General features: G+C 26.9%; 1 protein-coding gene across 3 annotated transcripts in view; it reads left to right on the top strand.

Moving 5' to 3' along the window:
* Positions 1–19,016, top strand: part of LOC100200840 (uncharacterized) — a 117,594-nt gene extending 98,578 nt beyond the window's left edge. For all 3 annotated transcript variants that reach the window (XM_065787928.1, XM_065787929.1, XM_065787927.1), the window contains exons 50-69: positions 4,112–4,366; positions 4,713–5,762; positions 5,946–6,157; positions 6,517–6,657; positions 7,198–7,468; positions 7,731–8,146; positions 8,351–8,523; positions 8,612–8,876; positions 9,039–9,251; positions 9,347–9,526; positions 9,758–9,970; positions 10,417–10,701; positions 12,494–12,709; positions 12,807–13,337; positions 13,592–13,907; positions 13,995–14,233; positions 14,982–15,338; positions 17,363–17,626; positions 18,101–18,270; positions 18,360–19,016. In XM_065787928.1, coding sequence (XP_065644000.1) covers positions 4,112–4,366; positions 4,713–5,762; positions 5,946–6,157; positions 6,517–6,657; positions 7,198–7,468; positions 7,731–8,146; positions 8,351–8,523; positions 8,612–8,876; positions 9,039–9,251; positions 9,347–9,526; positions 9,758–9,970; positions 10,417–10,701; positions 12,494–12,709; positions 12,807–13,337; positions 13,592–13,907; positions 13,995–14,233; positions 14,982–15,338; positions 17,363–17,626; positions 18,101–18,270; positions 18,360–18,663 — 6,071 coding nt within the window. In that variant the 3' untranslated portion in view covers positions 18,664–19,016. The remainder of the gene's footprint in view (positions 1–4,111; positions 4,367–4,712; positions 5,763–5,945; positions 6,158–6,516; positions 6,658–7,197; positions 7,469–7,730; positions 8,147–8,350; positions 8,524–8,611; positions 8,877–9,038; positions 9,252–9,346; positions 9,527–9,757; positions 9,971–10,416; positions 10,702–12,493; positions 12,710–12,806; positions 13,338–13,591; positions 13,908–13,994; positions 14,234–14,981; positions 15,339–17,362; positions 17,627–18,100; positions 18,271–18,359) is intronic.
* Positions 19,017–20,516: the final 1,500 nt, after the last annotated feature.

The following is a 20,516-nucleotide window of genomic DNA, read 5'->3' as shown; positions in this document are numbered from 1 at the left end:
GAGAATTAGGTGGTCTTTGGAGAAGTGGAAGTAATTTTTAGTGATGAAAGTAACTTTGAAGTAATAAATAGAAAAAGCAAAGTTCTTGTTAAAAGATTAAAATCAGAAAAGTACAGTAATTGCTTTGTTGTTCTGAGGTTGCAAAGTGGCGGCAGCAGTATTAGTATTTGGGGCTTCTTTAATTTTAATGGAGTAGGAGTGTATAACATTTATACAGGTTGAATCAACCAACATACATATATAGAGACACTAGAGAACTGCCTGGTTCCACCAATAGACATGCTGATTGTTCAAAATAAATGGTGGCAATTTCAACAAGATTTGGCACCTGCCCACACAGCTCGTGCAGTAAAAGCATGATTTGAATCCAATCAAATCTATTTGGGCTTGGATGGACAGAGAATTAGTCATGGTGCAAATACGATCCCTAAATAGCCTAATGCAAGAATTAGATACCGTTTGGAGAAGAGTTCCAAACAAAATCTGTAACAATCTTGTAAAATCGATGTAAAAAAAATGTGCTGCTTGCAAAAAAGCTTGTGGGGGATATTTTAAATACGAGCTTAGATGTTATTTTTATTGCTTTAGTTTTTTATACATTACAGTTTTTTATTGATATTTTTTGTTATTATGTTTAATAACGTTTTTATATAGGGGTTGTCCATAAAGTACGTACGCTTTTTTTTCGTCCACACCCCCTCCTCCCTTCCGCATTTTGCAATATGCTTTTTTGAGTACCCTCCACTTCTCTAAAAGTACCTACGCTTTTAATCTATTTATCGAACATTTTATGATATTTTTTTTAATTTAGTATCTCCTTTCTTTTATAATTGACCTACTGCCCTCCCATCTCATATACTCCGAAGGCAGACCCCTCTTCCCCTCCGAGCGGACGTACTTTATGGACGATCCCATACAATTTTATGTTTTAGTATACGATCCAATATGCAAAATTTGTATAAAAAAATTTTTTTGCAAATAAAATAAAATTTGTTCAATATTTTCTTTAGTTTTTATTTTATGGTAGTTTAAACATTCTTCAAGCAACAAAATTTTACTGTGCCTATTATTTTTGAAACCACTGCATATATATATATATATATATATATATATATATATATATATATATATATATATATATATATATATATATATATATATATATATATATGTAGTTATGCATATGTATATATATTCATAATATATATATATATATATATATATATATATATATATATATATATATATATATATATATATATATGTAGTTATGTATATGCATATATATGTATATATATTCATATATATATATATATATGTAGTTATGTATATGCATATATATATATATATATATATATATATATATATATATATATATATATATATATATATATATATATATATATATATATATATATGGGTGTCCCAAAAAATGATGAAAATTTGAAAATCAAGAGACTATACCCTTCAAACTATGTAATTTGGTCTATAAAGATAGAATATATAAAAAATTTTGATCCAAAGTTAGCAACTTTGCTAGATGTGTAATTATAAATTTAGAGAGATTTATATTTTTTTACGGTTTTATGCGCATATTACTGAGATAATTTTCCTTCAATAAGTTTATTTAACTTACAAATTTATTTTGCATAATTAAATAATGAAATAAACAACCATTACAGCGAGAAAAAATGAATCACAATGTTAAAAAGCATTTTTTTATTAAATTAAACGCATAGGAAAACAGTTATAAAGTATATGCATTTGTGAGTTGATCTTTGGGAATTTGGGCTTGTAATTTTTTTCTATGATCTTTTGCAACAAGCATTAAAATTTGCCTTTGATCATCATTTGTAGATGCCTTCACAAAGTCTTGTATAAGCTTTATGTTTTTATCTGCGCAATCGTTAGTAATAGAGAGATATTTTACAAATAAACAGAACTTACGAAAACTTTTAGTATTATCCCAGATAATACTGAAAGTTAGACTTTACTCCACTGTAAACCCATTGTTCAACTTCACTTTTTGAAATTCCAATAATTTTAAAAAGATACCAAGACTCTGGACCAACCAGAAGAGATAATGTTGTTTCGGAATCAAGAACTGGAATAATTTGAGGATACCCAATATGAAATGGTGGCATAGGAAATTTAAATAGGTTACTAATCATTTTTCTTTTTTCATTGTCTTCAATGTCACAATCTCCAATGGCTAGCACAGCAAGCTGAGGAGATGAGTACCAGAAATGTCGTTTTGTACTCTTTGTTAAAGACTGTCCTAACTGTTCATTGTATTGCTCTTGAATTTTAAGACTTGCCCTGAAAACATCAAGGTCATTCTTGGGTGCTTTGGTAGACTGAGAGCGTTTTAAAAACCATGGTGCATAAAGAATTTTGGTAAAAAAACTTCCCTTCTGTACCTCATTTTCCTCCTTTTTTGTCATTATTTTAACAACATTTTTTGTCATTTCCAATGTAAGGAGGTAAAGTCCATCTGCCATAAAACGTGTCTAATGACAAGCGCCCGGTCGATGGAATTTAAAATTAGTTACATTTCCACCAAGATAAAAAACAACAAGCTGGCAAAGGTTTCTATAATCACCTCTTTCAAAAGTATTTTTGAGCAGAGCTTTTGAACAGAAAGTAAGGGCATCTTTTGCAAGAGTGTACAATACTGAATCAACTTCTAGGTTATCCCAACTCATTTTTACAATACTATTTAGAGAGTTCACTTCTCTACAAACTTCATTCCCCTTTTTTTTTTAACTTTAAATATAATGCTCTATGGGGACCTTTGTTTTTCCTGTGAGTACTTCCGTGAAGTGAGACATAAGCTGCTCATATATGTGATGCCTTTATGACAACCATATTAAAGGGAGGTTAAGTTTTACGCTCAGCAATTGAATTGTTCTCAGCAATTGAATTGTTCCAATATGAATCTCTATTTGTTTTTGTTTTTCTATAGTTAGAATTCTGAATCTCCTCTTTTCAGTTCTAGCTCTGTAAGCTGCATCATCTTTTTCTTCAATGAACATTTTCATTTCCTTCATTTGGTCTTTAAAGAATTCTAGATCATATTCAACTATTTCTAGATCTATTAGATTATTGCTCTTATTTTTTGCTCAAAATTCATTTTTGAAATATTAAAAAGATAATTTGAATTTAAATTTTTCTACTAGAATGTTATGTTTTGTTTTATCTTTAAACTCAACTGATTTCATTTTTAGCATTTTAGCGTATTTTTTAATGAACTTCTTTAATTTGTCCCTAAGTAAATAATACAAAAAATTATTTTATTGATAACAATTACAGTTGAGCTAACAAAAAAAGGAGTACTAAATGAAATAATATTCATTATTTTAAAGCTTACTAATTACCTTACTTGAGCTTCTTTCTGAATATAATCTCCAAAACCTGCTTTGATCCATACAGAAATAACTTCTGTAACAACACAATTGATCCCAAAATGATTAACAAACTCCTTTAAAACACACATGTTCAAATCCAAGATCTTTTTGTGGACACGCAATGTGAAACTGAATCTGTAGCTTTTTTCAGAGTTTAAAAATAGGGAATATCTCAACACATTTCCCACAGAAGGCAGTTGGTTAGTTGGCAATTTGTTTATAGGATAATTAAGAAGGTAAACAGTTTTTCTTGGACTAATAGAGCAGTTGTATTTTCTCTTTGCCCCTTTCTTTTTTTTTCATTTTTGAACATTCCATGTTAAAGACAAATAAAAATCGATATTGTGAACACTTCTGCACTAGTTAAAATTATTTAACAAGCAAATCTATTAGAAAAATTTGTAAACATTCTTAAACTTATCTAATAAATCTTTCTGTATGATTTACAACATCAATGCTTTTTTTATGACAACTATTACAAAAGCGAAAGTAACAAAAATACGGAAAAAATTGTTATATCCATATTTTCAAAATATACATCTTGCAATTGTCGATTAAATGAACCACAACATATGGGTATTTTCTTTTTTTACAGAGCAAATCCCAAACACTTGAGGATATAGTCTTTTTTTTGGGGGGGGACACCCTAATGTATATGTATCTGTTATAAAAGTGTATTTTATTTTATATTATTATCGTTTTAGGTAATGTTTATTTTGATTCAGTCTCTATGCAGTTAGTGTTTACTTCTGACAGTGCAAATGGAGAAGCATCAAATTCAAGTTCTCGACTAATACCTTATATTCCTTACCCAATAAACCCTGAAACTGGACACCCTTTTGTCATTAAACTTCAACCCTTGACAAAAAAGAGTGATTTGGTATACTTAGGTCCTATGTTTGATGGAGAAACAGGACAAACTGTACCAATATTAGGAGTTACAATCCATCCCGTAACAGGTAATTGCGGCAAATGTTTGTTTTATTAGCATAAAGTTACAGAACATAACATACATCATAGAATAAATGTAATCGAAGTTGCAGTTTAGTATTTATAATTAAAGAAAATATATTTTAATAATGTTGATGAAGTTGGTTTGTTGTAAATCTATTTTTATACTTTGATTTTTATTTATCTTTACATGTAGAGCATATATTTATGTCTACATGAAGAGCATGTATTTATGTCTATATAAAGAGCATTTATTTATGTCTACATAAAGAGCATGTATTTATGTCTACATATAGAGTTTTTATTTTGCCTTTTTTTTTTTATCTGCATTTTATTTGCAATCATTTTTTACAGGGAAAGCCTATCCAGTTGGTGGAACACATATTGATCCATTAACAAATCTATTGGTTCCAATTGAAATTGGTTCTATGTTTATTGACCCTGTTATGCTATCTCCCGTTCCAATAATTGGAATCACCTTTAGCAATATCACAGGTGATGTTATTCCAATTGGGGGGATGAGAACTGATGACCCATCTATTCCAGTATTGCTGTATGATAACTTTATTGACAACCTTTCTCAAAAAGATGCAAAAGTAACAAGTGCTCGTCTGTTAGACTTCAATGATTGGCATACTGAGCCATTGAATGGAGGAGAAAGAGCACTCTTAGATGTCAATGAGTTGTATCATGAAACACAAGTACTTGATGCTCTTCATGCTCTGAACAAACCAGTATTTAATAAATTGACATTTTATGATGAATTGAAAACATTGAAAATTATTTTACAAAATTTAAAGTTAGCAAGAGCAAGAGTTAAAACTATCTTCATAAGAGAATTGTTTGACTTAGCGAGACGCATTAAACAAACTTCAGTAATTGCAGAAACAGGCGGCTGTCTTGGAATGTATGAATTTATGTCAACAGGACAATATCTTCCTATATTAATTGGGACAAAAATGAAGGATCCTTCAGGCTCTAACCTTGATGTCCCTATTTTAGGGGTAGAGAAAAATAAGGAAACAGGATATTGGTTTCCTTTAGGTGGAACAGTTGAAGATTTTTTAGGCGGAGGTTTAAAACCAATTATGTTAGGTGACCTTGTTGTAGATAGTGTAACAGGTAACAATGTTCACTGTGTAGGTGTTAAGTACAATTTTGAGAATGGTATCACTGAACCCTTGTTATCAAATATGGGAAAAACAACAAAGCGACAACCCCCTTTGATTTCACAACAAATTTTAAATAATGAGATAAATGCTAGAACAACCTTTTGGAAAGATCAAGTAAAGCTTGAGAAAGATATATATCTTTTAGCAAGAATTATTCAAAATAGTGTAATGAAAAAAGAGCAAACCATAACAGCAGAGAATTCCCTAAAGAATTTGCAGAAGTTTTGTGATGGTATGTTTTTGTTTTGTTTTTTTGTTTTTTTAAATTTACTGTTTTAACATTTTTTTAATAGTATATTTTAATTCTATTTTCCTTTTTTTTTAAAATTATTAGTTTTTTAATTTTTAAGTTTATTTTTTTTAAATTAATAAACTACTTTATATAATATTTTTACTTTTATTTTGTGTCGTTAAGACCTAAACAAGAAAACCCATCTTGAATTGCAGCGTCGTTTTAACTCTACCGTAGAACACGCATCTGCTCTGCCCCCAGAAGTTGTATCTATGCTAACTTTATGTGATAATTTTGAACATCAAAGAGAAGAGTGTGCTCACCTAACCCATTCTAAACTCATTGGAGATATTAAACAGTTGTTAAGTCATGAAGATCAGTCATCTAAAAAAATGGTTATTTACATTACTTTGTGTGTATGTATATATATATATATATATACATACATATATATATATATATATATATATATATATATATATATATATATATATATATTTATATATATACATATATATATTTTTATATATGTATTTACTTGTTTTTATGTTGTTGACTTCAATTTTCTAAATAAATATTTATTTAATATGTTTACTGTGCTGTCTTATCTTGAATTGTTATAGTTATTATATCTATTTTTTAATTATAGTTATTTTATATTTATTTTTAAGTAATTATTTTATTATTTTATGAATTTTTTTTAAAAAAAATTTGATAAAATTTATTATTCTTGAAAAAACTTTGTATAATCTAGGATGCATCAAGCAACAAAGTTGATTTCCAATTGCAAAACATTCTTGATGAAATTTCTAAACAAATTGAGTTACTTAGCAAACAACATGCTTCACTCAAGTATATTAGAGAAAAATCCAAACTTTGTGCATTTGAAGCAAAGGTTCGTTTACTACTTATTTAATCATGGTATTCAAATTTTAATTTTAATTAAATATTTCTATTTGAATAATATGTAATCTTTATAATATATAAAAATATTTAAATATATAATAAAAATATAAATATGTAAGTATAATATAGTTAAAATATTATAGTAATTAATAAGTTTTAGCTTTAAAAACAAAATTAAATTCTAACTTTCTGTTAAATATATTTTCTCAGGATTTCTTAAAGGAAGTGTGTTAATAGCCATAAAATTTTGCTGTAAACAATTTTTTTGCTGTCATGATTTCTCAAAGGAAGAGGTGTGCCAATAGCCACACTTTTACTGTCAAATTTTTAACCATAAAAATAGTAATTTTTTGACAATATTTGTTATCAAACCAGATATTAAAAATAAAAATAAAATATTTGTTCAACAAATTTAGCTCATGAGAAAGCTCTGAGTGTAGTAATTGTTCAACTCAGTGATTTTTATACCTCAATAAGCTTATTTCTTTTTTGGAAAAAACATAACATGATTTTAAAATAATGTTTTTAGAAATTTCTTAACAATGAAGGATTTAATGCTAGAATTTCGGATGTTTTACCTTTTTTGGATTCGGAATCGAGTGTTTATTCTGACAAATCAAGTTATGAGGTGTTAACATTGCTCCAAAAGTTAATAGAAGTCATTGGAGACAATGGACCTCTTGCTCAACACTTTGGAATGGGTACTGCATCTTCTAACCAACTTTCAGCAATGCATATGCCTTTAGAAAGTGTTCCCTTGACTACCGATTTATTTAATGTTAAGGAGTATGATGGACAAAGTGTGTTTTCTTATTTATATTATATATGAGACTGTATGTTATGTCACTTTATTACTAATGTGTATATATATATATATATATATATATATATATATATATATATATACATGCATACATACATGCATGCATACATACATACATACATACATACATACATACATACATACATACATACATACATACATACATACATACATACATGTATTATAAATTAATATTTTTAGTTTTAGCATCTATTATATTAAAAATAACCAAATTTTAGGTCCATCTGCTGTGTTGGTTACTGTTGATGCACCAGAAGGTTATGCTGGTGGATTAATGGAAGCTGATGATGAGAGAGGTGGAGTTGAGGGGAAAGCAGTTATTTATGAGAACAATTTGTTTGCTTCAAGCGCAGTACCTTTGAGTTCAGTCAACTCATCTAAGGAATTTCTATCTTGTATTGAATTTAAAAAGTTTGATATTGATGGAACTGATTACCCTAAAAAAAATTTAGATTTAAAAAGTGATGAAATGAAAAAAGAGGTTGTAAGTGCATTGATTGAGAAGCAGTCATTAGAGTCAGCAAAAATGGAAGATCAGCTGCAAACCAATGAAATAAAAGAAGTTTTTTCAATTTTAACTGATGTTGATAGTAAAGAAAAGGATGCTGTTAAAGAGATCCAACAGGAGTTAAAGGTATTTAACATTTTTTGTTTACATTTGTTTACAATTGTAGTAATCAACTTTTAAATACTCAGAAAGAATGCCAAAAGTTTATGTGCATGTAAGCTTGACATGCACTATGTATACCAAATATATATAGTATATACTTAATGTAAAGATTTTTATTATGTATTGTGTTGTATTTTGCTATTTTAAAACTTTACTTGAACATCTCAGAGCAAGTTGCAAGGAATTACTGATGAAAAAGAACAGCATAAAATTGTTGATGAATATGCCAAAAAGATTCATAAAGCAACTAACATGTTTTCGGAACTTAGAGAACGCCAATTGAAGGCTGTGGCCAATAAATTGGCAAATGAAAGACTAACAAGCCAAATTATGTTATCCAAGTACTTTGTTGCTCTATGTTACTTTGTTTTCAACCAATGGTTAATGTTCTCTGTTTTAATCCATTAAAAACTTTTTTTTAAATTTTAGTAAATTTCAAAAAGAAGCAGATGAGCTTGGTATTGAGCTACCTCAAAAAACTGTAAATGAACAACAAGTTAAAGATGAAATTAAAAAAATACTGAAAAATCAAGAAAGTCTCTTCATTGATCTTAAGAAAACTTATGAAGAACGAGAAAGCTTAGAGCAAGAAGAACTTAATGAAAAACAATATCAAGAAATGAAAAATAGACTAACAAATATGGATTTAAAAATAACACCAGTAACAGAAAAAGAACTAAATCGATTAAAATTAGTATATATTAATTTTTTTAATGTTTTTTTTTTTTTTTTTGCTTTTTTCTTTAGTTTACAATTTAGTTTATGGTTATAAATAAAGTAAATCATATGAAATGAAATAAGTTACAACTGTTTTTTTTTTTAGTTGATTTTATATTGTCATTTATATTTGTCACAGGATCATGAAAAAGGAATTGCTTTTCGTAATTCAATTAAAGATAAACTTAAGTTAGAAAGGAGTTTGGTAACAAATAAATTTGGAGACAATGGTAAATCAGATTTTGAGATTGCTGCAGTAACATCTGTTTTAGCTGAGCTTGCAATACACGATGAGTTAGGAAAACAAAGGAAAGTGTTTACCTGGTTGTTAAATGAAAACCATCTTTCAGAGGTCTCATAGTTTTTCAATTGCTTGTTTTTGAAATTTTTTGTGCTTAAGGTTTTAAATTTTTTTGATTTTTTTTTTTTTTTTTTTTTTTTTTTCAGGAGGAGAAAAAAGAATTGGTAAATCGCTTTTTAGAAGAACAAAAGAAAATAAATGAGAAGTATGATGAATTGAAAGAAAACAATGCGGCTGCTCTTAAAGCAAAGTTAGAAGCAAGAAGAAAAATTCGATGTGATAATGATAAAGAAAATGCTACAAGAAAAATACTTCTTGAAATATCGGTTTGTTTAGTACTTTACTATTGGTTTATTTTTGCAATGCCCTGAAGCAGTAATGCATATTTACATATTTATCTTTCATGTTTTGTGACTGGTTCATGTATGTTTGCAATATTGGCGCTGTCAATTTTGCAATACAAACAGACAATGATACATTTGACAGTATATTTGAACCTTTATAAAACATTTTGACAGATCAATATGTGTGTTGAATATACTTAAATTTTGTTTCAGAATAGTGAGCCAGTAAATAGTCAAAATGTTAACAATGCATTAGCTGATTATGCTTTGGCACAAGAGGTTTTACAAGCAGAACAAGAAGCAAAACAAGCTGCACTATTGATGCAACATTTTAAGGAAAAAAAGATGTTAGAAGAAGAAATTGTAAATGAGGAAAAGTTAGGAAAGGATTTTGTTTTCAACCAAATGAAAGAACAAAAAAATAAGGTATTTTTCTGAGTTACAGTAACCATGCAAAATCACTATATTACTGGTACTGTTTGTCTTATTACTGTTTTGCTTGTTCATATTTATGTATATATATTTCTTTAAATTGTTTTTTTCCTACTAACAATCTGTTTTGTTAACATCATTAGATAGTTATTACTTCCAAATCATCATAATAAATTGTCTGCAATTACTCTGTAAGCAAATAATTATTCATTAAATTGTGCGGTCTGTAATGTTCTTGATCATTCAGTTCTGGAACATTATTTAAACAAGAAAAAGTTTTTTTAATTTTCTACTTCTATTATTTAACAAAATTATTTTTTTTATATTTGTTATAATACTTTTTATATTTATTTTATAATTGTTATAAATATAATTGTTTTAATTTTTTACAATTGCAATAATAAATTTTTATATGTATCATTGCATAATTTTTGTTTTAGGCTCTTGAAGAGAAAAAAAATGTATTTAAAGCTGAATTAGAGTCCAAGAAAAAAATGTTGTCAGAAGAACAACTTAATATTCTTTTTGATCAACACAACCAAGATTGTGAGTTTCTAGAACGAAAAATGGACTCCGAGAGAAGTAGACAGTTGGCAACGTTAGCTGATAAAATTGCTGAGAAAAAAGAAAAAAGTCTGAAACTTCTGGGTCAACGTCATGAAGCAGATTTAAAACAGCATGCTGTAAATGAAAGAAAGGAACGTCAAAAATTGTTTGATGATCAGGTTGGTTTTTAATGCTTTTATTTAAGTTCAAATTACAAACAAATTGTTATTGTTGTTAATTGTATTTTATGCACCACACATACCACACCCAAGTGGTGGTGATAAAGTGGTGTAAAATAGTTTTAAGTTCAAGTTTACTTATAAAAGTTCTAAACCAAGTATATTAATAATACCTGATTAATGGAATAACCATAGTAACCCATAGATTCATTATGATTTAATGTTTTAACTTTTTTGAAAAAGTTTTTATTAGAAAACTCTATATATGGATCAAATATTTATTTTGCATTTGTTCCTTTGTGCAATCTATAATTTTTTGAGTTGTTAACTTTATCTATGAAGTTAGGAGAGTTCCAAAGGGTTGAAGTGCAGGCAAAAAAGTTAGATGAATAAAAATTTTTAGAACACGCAGGAACAGATACAGTAGAAAGATGTGACTTTGCTGAATGATGAGTCAAGTGAGAATGAGTTTGAATTTCTTTCTCTACAACACTGTCATGAGCGATCATGATAGTGTTGTAGAGAAAGATATGCAATGATAATATTAAAACTTTAGACAATATACAAAGACAATTGACAAAAATTATTTGAGTTTAAAAATTGCAGCAGCAAAGGCTGAAAATATTAAGATTTATTTCTTAAAAATCATGTAGGTTTGATCCAAGGTGTAATCTAATCTTCCGTTATACAAATCCACAAGTGAAATAAAATAATCTGAAAATTTGATAAATTGCAAAATTTATGTAATGTTAAATAGATATAAATAATCCCTGTAAAAGCAATGATCATTGATAGTAAATCTTTTTATAATGAGTTTTACAAATCTTTTTATAATGAGCTTTATTACTTGTTAAAGCAATATTGGTTATAGAAAACATTTTTATAATGAAAAACAATATTCTTATAATTTTAATTTAAACTTTAAAATTTTAAAATAAACTTAAGTGTAAAAACTTAAATGCATGTAAACGATTCGAATAAATTTTATAAAAAATGTTTAAAATTGAAACAAAAAATAATCTTGCAACCTAGCTAAATTAGTCCTAAATTAAGACTTTTTATGCAAAAAGTCATTTAGCAATTAGTAAGTCATTTTTAACACAGGGTATCTTAATATTCAGGTGGAAAATAAAATATATAAGTTGTTTTAAAAATATATAAGTTGTTTTAAAAAATATTTGTATAAATGTTCTAGTTCTTTTAGATATATAATTACAGAAAGTTAAAAAAAAAATTTTAGGAGTCAAATTTTAATCTAAATACCTATAGTGGGGTGGCAGTTTCTCATATAAATAATTTTAAAATACCATAAAAGTTTTTTATGTGCCTTTTTATAATAAGGTTTTAACCTTTTAAAATAAGGTTGTTTTTTGTACACAATAATACACAATAACAGTCTTGGTTAGTCCTATTTTATTAGGTTATTTAGATTCAGGGGAAGTTTTTTAAGAAATTGTTTTTGTAATTTTTTTTTTTTTTGTAATTTTTATAACTTGTTTTGATTAGTTATTAATGTAATGTAATATTTAGTAATGTAATAAATACAATACAGTTTTAAATTTTAATGAACTGCATTTAAAAACAATTTTGAAAAGTTGCTACTTTAAGGCCATTTATGAATAAAAGAGACATTTAGTAATTAACATTTTAGTATTAGATATTTAAAAAGTTTAAGTAAAAAAATAATAATTAAAAAAGAAAAATATTTTTTGGAATGATAGAAAATATTTAAAGTCACCTAAAAACAAACAAACCTACTTTTACTCTAAAAGCTGTACATTTATATTTTTAGCTTCGTGAAAGCGAGAATTTTGCAATAAAAACAGGTAATTCAGAACATGCTGAGGATTCAATAATAGCAGCTATAAAGCAGCGTCATATGCGTGAAAGAATAGAACAGGAATTGGAGTTTGAAGATGAAATAGAAGCTTGTAAAACTCTTGGAAATGCACAGGTTGCTGAAGATAATCAAAATGAAAGAAATATGCTTTTGGCTAAGCAAGACAATGTAAAAAAAAACTTTTAATCATTTGAGTTTCTTTTTTATTATTATTATTACATTATTTTAGAAATAACTAGTTTGTTTAAAATTTTTATTGTTTAAGGAATTTATGGAAATGATGACAAAAGCAGGAGCTCTTGATAGTAACAATTTAGCACAAAAAAAAATGGCTCTCAAGTTAAAACACAAAAAGCAACTTGCAGAATTAGATAAAAGAAAAGAAAATGCTAAAGCAAACTTAGATGTTATCCCATCACTGCAAGTTAAGCATGCTCATGCAAGGTTAGAGCTTCGTGAGCGACAACTTAAAGAGTTATCTGGTTCATTAAAACAATTATCTACTGTAGATGACATTAATAATAAGTTTGCTGAGCAAGCAGAAAAAGCTGCGCGTGCGCTTGAGGAGTTTAAACAAAAAACTATTTTTGACATGTCAAAAAAAATAGAAGATGTTAAAAAGGATCGGCTAGAAAAGACAAATAAACAGAAAAAAGCAATGGAAGAAGAAGTTCGGAAATTAGAGATGCAAATAGAAAAAGAAAAAGAAGATGAAACAGTTCGTGAAGCTCAAAAAGATTATGAAATGGAGATTTTACGAAAGAGAAAGATTGATGAAAAAGCAGAAGCTGAACGAGTATTGTTATTGTTATTGTTATTTTTATTATTTTTTTTTTTATTGTTAAAATTATTTTTATTATTGTTATTATTATTAATATAATTACTAGTAGTAGTATTAGTGCAACTGTTATTTCTTTTTTAATCTCTTTCTAATTTTTTTTTTGGGAAATACTTAAATGATTTTTTTTTTTTTAAGTTATGCATTTTGTAGCTATACTAATATATTTGTATTGCTTAAAATTTAAAAATAAATGTGCTAAAATAATTTAGTTGGAAATTCTACAAAAGGATGTTGATGATGAAGAGAAAAAACGTCTTTTAAAAAAGCATGAAGAAAACATTAGCAAGTTAGAAATGAAGATGAAAGAAGAACAAAATCGCACAAAAAAAATGCTTAGAAAAAAACTTGAAGAGAGAAGAAAAAAGAAATTGAGCACTGGAATGACTAAGATTCAAGAAGAATTTGAAGATGAGTCAAATGAAGCTATGCAAAATGAAAAAGAAAAGCTTCGATTTTTACAAAAAGGTGGTGCAGAAATGCTGACTTCTGCAGTAAAATCATTAGCTGTACCTGCTTTAATAAAAGGTTAGTTGAAAAGTTATTTTGATTATTTTTGGAGACTTCTTTGTTTATGCTATCATGGTGCTTTTTTATCTCTAATTTATTTTTTAGAGGAATTTGCTCAAAGTTCTCTAGAAATAAATGAGTTTAAGAGTAGGTCTTTTCCATCTTCATCTCCATCAGAAATAGCTGAGTTTAAGAATAGATCTTCTCCATCACAAGACAAACATCAGTGGTTAAATATTCTCTTTAAATCTCCATTATTTAAAGATGTTAATGAAATTGAAAACATTCTTATGAAAACCCCTACATTATCTCTTACAGAAATAATGCCATATATTGATATAAAGGTAAAATAAAATACTTTCTTACTTTTAATAAAAACTTAAATAGGGAAGAGTGGGGAGAATGTGGAGAGAGTGGTAACTTTTTTTTTAACATGTTTCTTTTCAGACAATTGGTGCCGTTTTTAAATAAAACTTATACCTTACAAAATTAAATTTATTAATTACCAAAATATAACAGGTCAAACTTGTGAGATTATGTAAAGTAAAATTAAATATATATCAGGCTACTCACCCATAGGGTATATTAGCACAATCTATAAGGACCCTTAAAAAAGTAAATAGAAAGTATAAAATTTAGAGAAAAGGCAGATTTTTACTTGATAACAAACAAATTAATAATTTCATGATAACTTAAATAATGCGCCCAGCAGTCCAATTTCAGAAATGCAGATATATCATTTTAAATGTCGTTCTTACTTGTTACAAATAATGGTATCGAAATTAGATCTTCTAGTATTATATTTACATAAATCTCTTAAAAATTAATCTATAATTTCAATGTTTCATGGTGCCCCACTCTCCCCTACTTAAATTTATATAATAAAAGCTAATTCAATAAAAAAATATCCTTGTTATTTTTTAGTTTATTTAAGTTAATGTAGAATGTTTAATTAAAATGTAAAAATGTTAAAAGCTGTGATTAAAAGTAAATAAATAAAAATCAGTAAGCTTACAATTTTTTTTGTGTGTGTGTTTTAAATTTGCTTTATATTATTTTCACAAGCATTCAATGTTTTAAAACTTGTTTTAGGATTTTCGTTGGTCCTGCCAAGGAGAACTCGTCAGTCTTGATATTAGTGAACTTTCACCTCATCAATTAGTTGTGTACCGGTTTGGCGTTTTCATTTGCCAGTTATTACAAGAAGCAATGCAGATTCCTCCCGTAATGCTTCTCATTGCCTCAAGTCTTCCAGTAAACAATTACACTAAAAATGCATTTCGTAATTCTTTTTTCTATGAACGTGCACGAAAAATATTGTTTATACGTCAGGAGAGAATGGAAAGTGTTGGAGATTTTATAGTGCTCATCATGCATTGTTTGGCGCACATTAAAGTTGATGATCTTGTTGACGACGAAAATGTTTATTTCCTAAGAGAGTTTTACAAAGTATGTTTAAATAAATATTTTTTATACAGTTTTACATATATGTATGTATATATACATATATATATATATATATATATATATATATATATATATATATATATATATATATATATATATATATATATATATATATATATATGTATATATATATATATATATATATATATATATATATATATATATATATATACACACGCACATATGAAGAGTTTATTACCAAAACCTAGTGCAAGCAATTTTGATCTTATGTGCGGCTTTGAATATTTAATTAAAAATAATTATTTGCACATAAAAGTGCACTTAGTTATTATTTTTTAATTTATTCATATTTAATAACTTTTTAAGTCGTTTTATTTACTTAGGTATTTGTTATTTTATGTTGTTGTTTTTTTTAAACTAATTGTAAAATTAATAGTAATAATGATAATAATATTATAATAGTATTAATACTAATTATAACAATAATAATAATAACAACGTGTTATTTTAACAACAGTAATAATAATAACAAATAACATATAGCTGTATAAAAAATTTATATATCACTTTAAAAATAAATAATAACTAAGAAATAAAACAACAAATGATTAACGAAAAATAATTAGTAAAACTTTATGGGCTAAAAAACTGAAGAAAAAAAAATTCATTACTACAAGACCGCATAACAGCATAACTAAAAAATAAATCGTAAATAAATAATCCTAAAAAATATATGAAAGAAAACTAATGAAATATATGAAAAAATTAAGAAATCTTGGTTTGCCGATCTAGTTAAATTTATATTTCAAGTAACTTTTAATATTTTGATTAGTTTTTGGTAGTTACCAGTGAAGCAACAAACTTCTAAAAGTTTTTAGGATGAACCCAGGCTGGCAACAAGCTACCGAAATTTGTAACTAGAGAATTTAGCCACAGGGATTGCTAGCTTAATTTAGCTAGTGACTAATTAGAAACAGCTTGTAACCATAGAGCTAGTCGTAACTTCAAAGATATGATGTCATTAAAATAATTTTATAGTTACAGTAGAATCTCTCAAATTCGAATTTTACGGGGAAAATTATAAGTTCGAATTAGACAGATTTTCGAATTATAGAAAGTTGATTTTTCTTAAACGCATTTCACGGTGACTTTGCATTTAATCGAATTAAGGAGATTCGAGTTAGAAAGATTGTACTGTATTTACATATAGTGACATCATTTGCTACAGAGTTATGAAATGTAGCAATGAACAGGTCATGACTAAGCACCGGAGAATAGTGTTTTCATTAAACGAGTAGTTAATAGAGCTATTCGTTAAACTTTGGTACCTAAGTTTAACGAATGGTACCTTTCAATAAGCAAATAGTACTATTCGTTAATTGAATAGTACTACTTGCTTATTATTCGTTTAACAAATAGTACCATTCGTTAAGCAAATACTACTATTTGTTAAACGAATTTTAACGAATAGTAATTAATTTTTTTTTCAAATTGTAATTAATTTTTTTTAATTGTAAGACATTTTTTTCCAATTATGTACCAAGATACTTAAACTTGAACCGACTTGAGAGAAAAGTTGTTTGACACAATTTTACACTTCTGCTTTGAATAAATGTGTATTATACTATATGTAATAATACATATTATAATAAGTGTAATATGTATATATGAATATTATAATATATATAAGTATGTATAACAAAATACTAAAAAGTGATGCTAAAAAATTGATAAATAAAAAGTAATAAAAACATTGACAAACATTTATAATGTCTATAAAGAATTATACAAATCGTTAATAATGTCCGAAGGGAATTATTTGTTTAGCAATCGTTAAAAAAAAAAAAATATTTTAACAATAATAAAAAGTTGCTGAGTTGTTCGTAGCTTATTTCTCACCGGTTTGAAAAAATCATCGGATAGTCAAAATTATTATGATAGTCAAAATTCAAAGCATTACTTTCATGAAAACATAAAAGTTACTCTTGTTAAAAATTATTCATACATTATTACAAATAAAATTAAAGTTATTTAATTCTTTATAGGCGATGCGTATCTGTTATCAAGAGATGTTTTATTCTCGTTCTCGATCAGTTTCTTCGTTCGATTTACCTTCTGCTCGAGTAATTGGAAATTATTGGTGTTCTTTTCACACTAATCTCGTTTGCAGTACTCCGTTTTCTTTAGATAGAAAATCTTTTATAAATGTATTTAGCTCACTTAAAAAATCTTCTGAAAAACAGAGCGCTGTTAAAGAGTTAATAAACATAAAAGCTAAAGACGATGTTGTTCGAGATTTTTCGGCCACCGTAAGTTTTATCGCTTTTTATATTCTTTTTACATGCTTCTAATTTTCACAATTTTAAAATGCTTTTTGCGTATTTAAAAATTATTTGTAATAAAAATTGTATGTAATTTCATTACAATTATATTAAGTACATAAATGTAGAAAGTAATAAAATGCTATAAAAATTATTTAAAATTGTAAACATTTACGTTTTTATTACGTTATTATTATAGATTCTATAATTATTTTAATTATAATGATTTAATTTCTATAATTATATAGTTATTTAATGCTTTTTAGTTCGTTTTCTCTATAAGAAAATAAAAGCGATTAGTTTGAAGAAAGTTGTAGAAATTTTTGTAAATTGTTTGTTTTTTAAGGTTTTGTTGATTTTGTAAAATCAGCGCCAAAAGAAAATTGAAAACAAAAGAAAGGAAAGAAAAGCAGTGAATTTAAAATTGTATTTTTTGTAATTGTAAATTATTTTTATTCATAGGGTATTTTAGAACGTGTTAACAAGCAAAACAGATTTGTTGACAACGAAAAGTTAAGAGCCTATTTACAATCAATTAATCCTGATAATGTAGTAGACATATCAGAAACTCATACTAACATTAGATTAAAAGAAATTGCTGGGAACAAGGAAACTAAGACCCGTCGAAGAACGTATGTTGTGACTTTTTTTGTTATGCAAAAATAGTTGTTTAATTTAAAAAGTGTTTAGTTATTTGAATTTTTAATTGGTTTGTATTTAGAAGACGAAAGACCACTAGTGTTTGTCCTCCACTGATGTCTCCCGATGAAATGATTCATTCTCAAATTGATGAACTTTACACAAAGATTGATCATTTTAATACAAGTATTATATCTATCGTTAAATCTTCGTCGCGACTATTAGAAAACTTACAAAGTCTTCAAGCCAATGCTGCTTCTTCTGAGATTATTAATCGTACACGTAAACAATGGGAGGAACAAAACCTTCAAAAAGAAAATATTTTGAAGAAGCTAAAGTTGTTAGAAGAAGAAGTTTTTCGAAAAGAAAAAGAATTGAAAAGTTAAATAGCTAAACTCCATTATATATAGTTAATTTAACTTGTTTTAAAACTCATAAAAGAGCTCAAACGCACGTTAAAAAAACACAACCATTTTACAATAAAATAATCCTATAAATCTATTCATACTTATAAATATCCGTGTAAATATTTTAAAGTTTTATGCATCATTTATTTATCGTCTCAAATATTTATAGAAATGATTTAAACATTATAAAGTATTTATATCTTGGCTTTATTACTAAAATTAATTTCCTTTCGTGGTCAAGTTTTTTAAATTTAATTATGTAAAAAAACATGCACAAGCTTTTTTGTTTCGATGTTAATTTGGAGATAAAAAAAGATAATGAAATTGTTAAATTTGCTCTAGCTTTCTCAATCCTATAACACCATAACAAAGTAAGAAAAACAAAGTAACTTGAGTGAGACCAAGAAAGCTGTAGGCTTGAACCTTGAGTCTATTGCATAAAAGATTAGCACTTTTACCACTGTACCATTATAGCTACCAGATAGCAATAAATAGCTGTTTTGACCTTAATAAAATAGTTTGTATAAATTGTTTATCCAATATGGTTTTACTCCCAAATAAGCAAATACAAATAATAACTTTAATAAATAAAAATAACAAATAATTGATAGAGGAGATACAAATAATCGCGTGTATTTAAGACATGAAATCGAGTGTGTGAGAGAATATATATAAGTGACTTTCGCAATTAAACTATACAATGTGGTTAAAAATAAATTCAAGATATTTATATAGTTGAAGCAGCTTATTTCTGTTTTCTAAAAGAGAAATTACTGCGTATTAGAATTACTGAAATTACTGCGTGGAACGATTACTAAAATTATTGCGTATTAAAATTACTGAAATTACTGCCTAGAACAATAAGGAAACATTGGATCGTTCATATTGTCCTATTCTCTACAGGAAGAACAAATGCGACATTTTCATAACTAAAGTTACTATTGATCTTCTTGCTGCTCAAGATTTAAAACAAGTTTTGATTCGTAGGGTCCTAATAAAAATAAAAGCAACAAATAAAGTCTTGATGCAGCAAGAATCTGCTGCAGATAAATTCATTTAGTTAAACACATTTAGCCTTAAAGTAGGGTTGGGAATACCGGGATCCCTGGATTCCCCGGTTTTTAACAATCCCGGGATTAAGCATTTAATCCCGGGATTTTTTTTGAAATCGTTTTCAGTTGAAAATTTTTAAATTAAATTTTTTTTTTCGTTCGATTGCATTAAAATTCGAACTTAACAATTTTGAAATTATTGCAGTTATGTTTTTGAATAATTGGATTAAAGTTGTTATAACAATTGAAATTGGATTGCAATTACATTCTTAAAAATTTTTGGTGCTTAGTCGCATTTATTTAAGTTTCTGACAATTTTTATCTCGAATAGACGTTATCTGTTTGTGACTATTTTAAAGTGCAAGTTTTAATGAAAAATAAAATTGCTGGTTTTTTGAACAGTAAATTTTCTAAAATTATAATGGCTTTGTACATGGAATATGACAAAAAAAGTAATTCTGCTGTTTGGAAACATTTTTTAAGAGAAGAAAAAGGGCAAACAGCAATGTGTAAGTCTACTGATTGCAAAAAAATTTTAAAAATTGGAGGTGGTTCAACGAAAGGTCTCCATACGCACTTACTTTCCGTCCATAAAATTAACCTCACACCAACTACTATTTCAGTAAACAAACGAGATGAACCACCAATAAAAAAAAAAAAAACGTTAACCAATTATTTTCCGATATTGGAGCGAGAAGAAAATACACTTCCTGCTACACTTGCACGATTAACAGCCATTGATGGGATTTCGTTCAACGTGATATGCCGTTCTAGTGATAT

This window comes from Hydra vulgaris, chromosome 01 (genome assembly GCF_038396675.1).
Source record: "Hydra vulgaris chromosome 01, alternate assembly HydraT2T_AEP".
In the NCBI taxonomy this organism is placed as follows: domain Eukaryota; kingdom Metazoa; phylum Cnidaria; class Hydrozoa; order Anthoathecata; family Hydridae; genus Hydra; species Hydra vulgaris.
The sequence above is the reverse complement of the archived record's forward strand: the minus strand, read 5'-3'. Positions and strand labels throughout refer to the sequence as shown.